Source organism: Triticum dicoccoides, chromosome 2B, assembly GCF_002162155.2.
Source record: "Triticum dicoccoides isolate Atlit2015 ecotype Zavitan chromosome 2B, WEW_v2.0, whole genome shotgun sequence".
NCBI lineage: Eukaryota > Viridiplantae > Streptophyta > Magnoliopsida > Poales > Poaceae > Triticum > Triticum dicoccoides.
Window position 1 is genome coordinate 780,962,470 of NC_041383.1, and position 6,671 is coordinate 780,969,140.

At 41.7% G+C, this 6,671-nt stretch overlaps 1 protein-coding gene across 1 annotated transcript; it reads left to right on the forward strand.

Annotated features, from left to right (window-relative positions):
* The first annotated feature begins 2,017 nt into the window (after positions 1 to 2,017).
* Positions 2,018 to 5,701, forward strand: LOC119368787 (EH domain-containing protein 1-like). Its single transcript, XM_037633948.1, has 14 exons — positions 2,018 to 2,172; positions 2,277 to 2,356; positions 2,489 to 2,557; positions 2,684 to 2,741; positions 2,831 to 2,880; positions 2,975 to 3,014; positions 3,132 to 3,193; positions 3,290 to 3,403; positions 3,537 to 3,639; positions 3,779 to 3,828; positions 3,951 to 4,079; positions 4,175 to 4,426; positions 4,895 to 4,974; positions 5,096 to 5,701. Exons 1-14 carry the CDS (start codon positions 2,076 to 2,078, stop codon positions 5,550 to 5,552), a joined length of 1,641 nt encoding a protein of 546 aa, XP_037489845.1. The 5' UTR covers positions 2,018 to 2,075; the 3' UTR covers positions 5,553 to 5,701.
* Positions 5,702 to 6,671: the final 970 nt, after the last annotated feature.

Below are 6,671 nucleotides of genomic sequence, written 5' to 3' on the forward strand. Positions count from 1 at the left end.
ACAATCATACCAAGGATGAGCCCATACTTGTGGGAGTGATCTTTTGGAAGAACTACTGCTCAATTAGTGATTTCACACAGTTTGTGCTGGCACATGACGAGCGCGTGCGCCTCTTTTTTCATTGCGTTTTTTGTTTTTGCCTTTTCCTTTAGTTTTGGCTTTTTGATAGAAATAATCGTGATTCCAAAAAAATCTGATTTTGTAAAATGTCTATGAATTTGAATGTTCCTCAATTCGGCCTTTTCTTATTCGAAAAATAAAATGTTCATCATTACAAAAAAAAGTTCTCGAAGTTGAAAATTTTGTTCGTCAATTCAAAAATATTGGTGAAATAGAAAAAGTTCATGAATTCCAAATACGTTTTTGAATTAAAAAAATTGTTTACCAATGTTCATGAATTCAAAAATGTTGGTGAACTAACAAATGTTCATGAATTCAAAAATGTTGGTGAACTAACAAATGTTCATGAATTTCAACATACACTTATGAACTCAAATATATTTACTAATTTTCAAATATCCATGAGTTCACAAAATGTTCAAGACTTTCACAAAGTTCAAAAAAGTTCATGAATTTCAAAAAAATGGTCATGAGTTAAAAAATGTTGACAAAAGGAATAATGCTTGCGAGTTTAAAAAATGTTCACAAATTTCAAAAAGAATCATAATGTTCAAAAAATAATTGTGAGTTCCAAAACTATTTGTGAGTTTAAAAAATGTCCACTCAATAGAAAAAGTTCACGAGTTTGAAAAATGTTCATGAATTTGGAAAAGGCGTTCATTAATTCAGAAAATCTTCACAAGTCAAAAATATTTGTGTGTTTAATAATTTTTTGTGAATTTCAAAAATAGTACTCAAATTCATAAAAATGTTCACAATTATGAAAAATTTTCATGCTTTTGAAAAAGCTCATTCTTTTTGAAATTATTCAGGATTTCAAAAAAAAATGATATTTTTTGTTAAAAATGTTAAATTTGAAAAAAGGAAAAAATATAAAAGAACAGAAAAGAAAAGGGAAAATAGAAAATGAAAATGAAAACGAAAAAGCAAAAGAAAAATGAAAAATGAAAAATGAAAAGACAAATAATGAAAAAAAGTGAAAGAACACCCACAAGAAAGAAAATGCAGAGAGAGAGAGAGAGAGAGAGTAATGGGCATGCCATTCCTTTGGGTGGGGGTGCGCGTTTGGTTGCTATCCCCCGACCCGCACAAGAAATAGGATTTGCTGTTGGGGATGACTATCAGATCAAACGTCAGATGGCATTTCCTATTCGGCACTTCAAGTGCCGGTTACAACAGGTTTTGCAAACAGGCGCACACCCTTTCTTCTGTGTTGTGCCGGCCCATCTTCCTTTTTTCCGTTTTTAACACCGAAAACTACGCGCCTGGTGTGTAAAACCGGCAACCTCCTGGTTCTTGGTTACTTGTGATAACCATCTCATGTGCTCACCTACATTGTCTTCTTTCTTCTTTTTATTTTCTCATGTTCTTTTTTCTGTTCTTATTGGAACGGTTTTCTTCCGGTTTTTTATTCTTTTCTTTTTATATTTTTGTTTCACTTTAGTTTTCGAAAGTGATTGATTTTTTTAAAATCTAATAACCTTTTCCAAATCAATGACTATTTTATAAAAAAATGATGAATTTTTTAATTTGACGAATTCTTACAAATCAATGAAGTTTTTTCAAAATAAACGACCTTTGTTTAAACTTGATGATTTTTCTTTTCAAAATTAATGAAGTTGGTTACAAAGTTGAATGACTTTTTTAAATTGATGAACTTGTTTTAAAATTGAATAAACTCGGACAGAGGGAGTAAGGGTTCACAGTAGCTGGCCCATAATCACCTCTTTTTAGGGATGGCCCATCAACACTACACCCTGCAGGTGCCGCTTCCCCTGTTTGCCACGATGCCGAGTCGAGTCACGTGAACCAATGCAGCGCCGCATTTGCCGCACGCGCGATCGCGGCCATTAACCGGGCGCCATGCACGCCTTCGCGCGCGCGCCGCGTTCCCGTCTCCAGGCGTTCCTCGTCCTCTCCCCCCTCTCCCGACTGGAGAGAAACGGGCCGCCGGCATGGAGTCGTCGTCGGCGGACTCGTCGCCCACGAGATCATGGGGCCTCAAGGAGCAGCGCACCGTCTACCTCCGCTGGTTCTACCTCGCCGACGACGGTTCGTCCCATCGATTTGGTTCCGACGTCGATTTGTGGGCGGATTTCGCTGACTTTGGTTGGAACGATGTTGTGGATGGCTGTGCCTGTGCGCGCGGACGGCAGACGCGGACGGTCGCCTGACTGGGAAGGACGCCCTCAAGTTCTTCGCCATGTCCAAGCTCTCCAGGGAAGACCTCAAGCAGGTGAAGGACATGTGTTCTCTCCTTCATGCACAATCACCTTCACTTTTTTTTTCTGCTGAATTTTCATCACACGGAATCTGTACCTCTGTTACCAACACACACATTTTTTCCCATTGGATCTTGCCACTTCAGGTATGGGCGATTGCTGATTCAAAACGTCAGGGTTATCTTGGATTCGCGGAGTTTATGACCGCAATGCAGGTTTGTCCATGGTACCGGTACCGGTGTACTTTTATTTGGTATCCGCATCTGCGTATGTTGACATGTTCTTGCAACCGATATGATTATGATCATGCGTTAAAACTTACAATGGATGGGAATGTGCAGCTGGTTTCTCTGGCACAGGCAGGGCAAGACATAAGCCAAGACACCCTTGCACATGCAGGTGTAGCTGATAGATACATGTTACTCGCCAATTTCAATCGACTTATCGAAGAAAACTATTGGCATACTTACTGTTTCCTTTTGCTTCAGATTTGGCGAGCCTGCAGCCTCCGGCAATGGAAGGTCTGGAGAAGAAACTAGTATGTCTACGTTAATCCATATGTTTCATCATCTGCAACAGAGTAGATACTTTTTTCTCACTCAAACTTCTTTGTATCTTTTCCATCCTCGAAGAAAAAGAGTGCGGCACACAAGAGCAGCTCCGACCTCACTGGTACGAGTTGTTAGTTGTTTACATGGCTATTTAAGTGCAGACTATAGAGTCGAGCGGATTTTTTTTTCCATTTAGCCCGCAGGCTAATTCTGGTTGTTATTCTCGCTGATCACGCAGCGTACCATCCAGTCCAAACGTCTCTGTCAGCTAACTGGTTTAACTCGAAGTCGGGAAAGAAGGTACATCAGCGAGCTGTGTGCAGGGCTGCAGATGATCTGTTGGTTTATTATCGCTTGAAGTACTGCATCACGATAAATATTTTTTTCATTTTGCAGATAGCGATGAAATCAGTCACCTCGATAATCGATGGACTAAAGAAAGCATACATTGAGAAGTTGAGGCCTCTAGAAAAAACTTACCAATATAATGACTTTGTTTCACCTTTGCTGGTGAGTCTTCGCCTGGCTTAATGAGTTTCTCTGATTTGCTCTTTAGAAATTCTATAACTTCAGGGACAAATTCACGTGCTTAACATACCATAATAGTTTCAGTAACAAGTATTTGAAGTTATCTTATTTGTAGACTAGCAGTGATTTTGATGCGAAGCCAATGATCATGCTATTGGGTCAATACTCAACTGGAAAAACCACATTCATAAAGCATTTACTAAAGACAGGTTATCCAGGTAAGCAAGATGGGTTGTTGCTCCTTCCCTTTCCTCCTGTCGGTAAATAAGATTTGAGAATCGGTTGTAGTACCTTTTCTTTTGCATCTCTTCCTTTCTTGACTATCATTTAATAGCATCGCTGATATTACTTTTGTAGGTTCTCATATTGGACCGGAGCCTACGACCGATAGATTTGTTGTTGTTACTGTAAGTTCCCCATGGAGATGTCGATGTCTTGGCCTAACCTTGGTTTATGCCAGTTTGAAATATTTTATCCCGGTAGATATCTTCCACACCCACTTTGATGATGCATTTTTCCACTACTCCAGACTGGGCCAGATGAAAGATGCATCCCTGGAAACACAATTGCGGTGCAAGCTGACATGCCATACAGCGGCTTGTCGGCGTTCGGAACGGCGTTTTTATCCAAGTTTGAGTGCTCTCAGATGCCTCATCCAGTACATATACTCTCTCACGCCCAGTATTTACCTCACCATTTTCTGTAGCTTGTAGGAAATAACTAACAGTATTGAGGTTCATTTTGTTTGCCAAGTTACTGGATCACATTTCCTTCGTGGACACTCCCGGAGTGTTATCAGGGGAGAAGCAGCGAACGCAACGCAGCTACGATTTCACCGGAGTCACATCGTGGTTTGCGGCCAAGTCTGACCTCATCCTTCTCCTGTTCGATCCCCATAAGCTCGACATCAGCGACGAGTTCAAGCGTGTGATCGGGTCGCTGCGCGGGCACGATGACAAGATACGCATAGTTCTCAACAAAGCTGACCAAGTTGACGCACAACAGGTGAATGAGTGTACCTCAAATAAGTTTTTGAGCATATTCCACTTTTGTCCTTTATTCCTGAAACAAGAGGAGTAGGCATATTTGAAGTTTTCATATCTCAAGTGGCAGCAGATAGAATAACCAGGTTGGTTGAAGCAAAGGTGCAATAATGGACATATTGATACCCCTTGAAGGTTTCATATCTAAGATTTAGATAATAAAGGATATTTAATTATGCTGATTGAAAGCAACTGATATCTCCAGTGAAAGCAAGTACGCGACAATGTACATAAACTTGTTGGATGGTTTCATATCCAAGTGTTAGATAACAGAATATCTAATGAAGCTCATCATCGAAAGCAACTGATATCAGTTTTACACCTGTTTTTCGGATACGAAGTTTTCCATATCACAAGTGGCAGCAAATGAGGTATCCAAGTTGACTTTAAGCAATTAATAACTCTTGTTTTGACTGAATGTTTTGAGCAGCTGATGAGGGTCTACGGAGCACTCCTGTGGTCGCTGGGGAAGGTCCTCAACACGCCGGAGGTCATGCGTGTCTACATTGGGTACATCCATGGATCAATATTCTGATGCAACAGTAGTATCATCGTCAATGATTACACTAAATTATGTAACATTTAACAATGTAGCATCATCGTCAATGATTGCACTAAATTATGTTTGCAGATCGTTCAACGACAAGCCGATCCGGGAGACGGCAGCGGGGCCGCTGGGATCGGAGTTGTTCGTGAGGGAGCAGGAGGACCTCCTCTCGGACCTCAACGACATCCCGAAGAAGGCGTGCGACCGGCGGATCAACGAGTTCGTGAAGCGGGCGCGGTCGGCCAAGGTGCACGCGCACATCGTGGGGCACCTCAAGAACCAGATGCCGGCGCTGATGGGGAAGGCCAAGGCGCAGCAGAAGCTGCTGGAGACGCTGGACGAGCAGTTCGCCAAGGTGCAGAAGGAGATGCACCTGCCGCCGGGCGACTTCCCCAGCGTCGACGAGTACCGGGACACGCTCAGCGCCTACAACTTCGACCGCTTCGAGCGGCTCCATACCAAGATGGTCAAGGACGTCGACGACATGCTCGCCTACGACATCCCGGACCTCCTCAAGCAGTTCAGGAACCCCTACGAGTGAACTGAAGGACAAATGCAAAATATGTAGATCGCAAAGGCAGAACACCCGAGTTTCTGAGCGTTCATTGAGCTTGAGGTGTATGTATGTTAACTTTGATCACCGCGCTTCGATGAACTATAAAAGCATCAATCGATCTGTAATTTACATGACCTTGTTGGTGATGGACAATGTCACGCTGATCAGCTAAAGAAGACAATGCCGGCCACACTGATTGGCAATGGGCTAACATGGCTCGTAGTTGGAGGTCCACGGCGTGGGATGATGGCGGCGGCATGGAACAACTTTGGCCGCTTCTCACCCGATGATCTGGAGGATGAAGGCGATGACGATGACACGTTGCGTGCATCCCTCACCCCACACACCATGCTGCAGGAGATATGCCTAGTCTGTTGTCCATGTTTTTACTGGGTTTTTCTGGCTCGTTTTCCTTCCTTTTCAACGTGTATAAAGTTGTAGAGCGAGCTGCTAGTTTCTGATAAATGATACTCTTACGTAGTACTATTTGGGAGCTTTTACTAAACGACAAATCTATCCACCAGTCGACTGGTGGTTTGCGACAGGCACGTACGATCGTTTTTTTTTCCTTCGATCTTTCTTTTCTTCTCTGGCGTGTAAAAAGAGTTTCGGAAAAATAGTGCCACTGCTAGATTCAAACACACAACCTGTCGGTTGCGGCCATGACGCATTACCAGCTGAGCTAACCACCTATTTTTGTTTCATTTGTGGGTTAGTTTGTATTTCTACCTTAGTAAATGAGAACGAGAAAGAAAGGCCACAACACCTTTGATGAGGAGACAAAACCATTTGCTCCAAGTTTTTTAAAGGGCCGATGCAACGTGTTTTGTACTCCACTTGTCTCTTTTTTGTAGTGATGAATGTTTTCTAGAGAAATAAATGTTTCACTCCTATAGAATTCAAACAACGGTCTTTTTCTCATTTGTGATATCTCGGTAAATTCTTTGGTAATGAGATTGATAATTATATGTACCAAAATCTGATAGCTTATGTACAAATATCGTCATAACTTTTTTTACAAAAAAAACTAATGTAAACATACACTCGATAATTTTTTTGTATGAATAGTATGGTAACTCACACATCGCATATCTGATAACTTAT

Bases quoted from the DNA above. Each gene is read 5' to 3' on its own strand.
- LOC119368787 (XM_037633948.1), top strand. From the start codon at position 2,076: ATGGAGTCGTCGTCGGCGGACTCGTCGCCCACGAGATCATGGGGCCTC. The intron at 3,015-3,131 runs GTACGAGTTGTT...CTGATCACGCAG, and splicing joins GAGCAGCTCCGACCTCACTG to CGTACCATCCAGTCCAAACG. The intron at 3,829-3,950 runs GTAAGTTCCCCA...CCACTACTCCAG, and splicing joins ATAGATTTGTTGTTGTTACT to ACTGGGCCAGATGAAAGATG.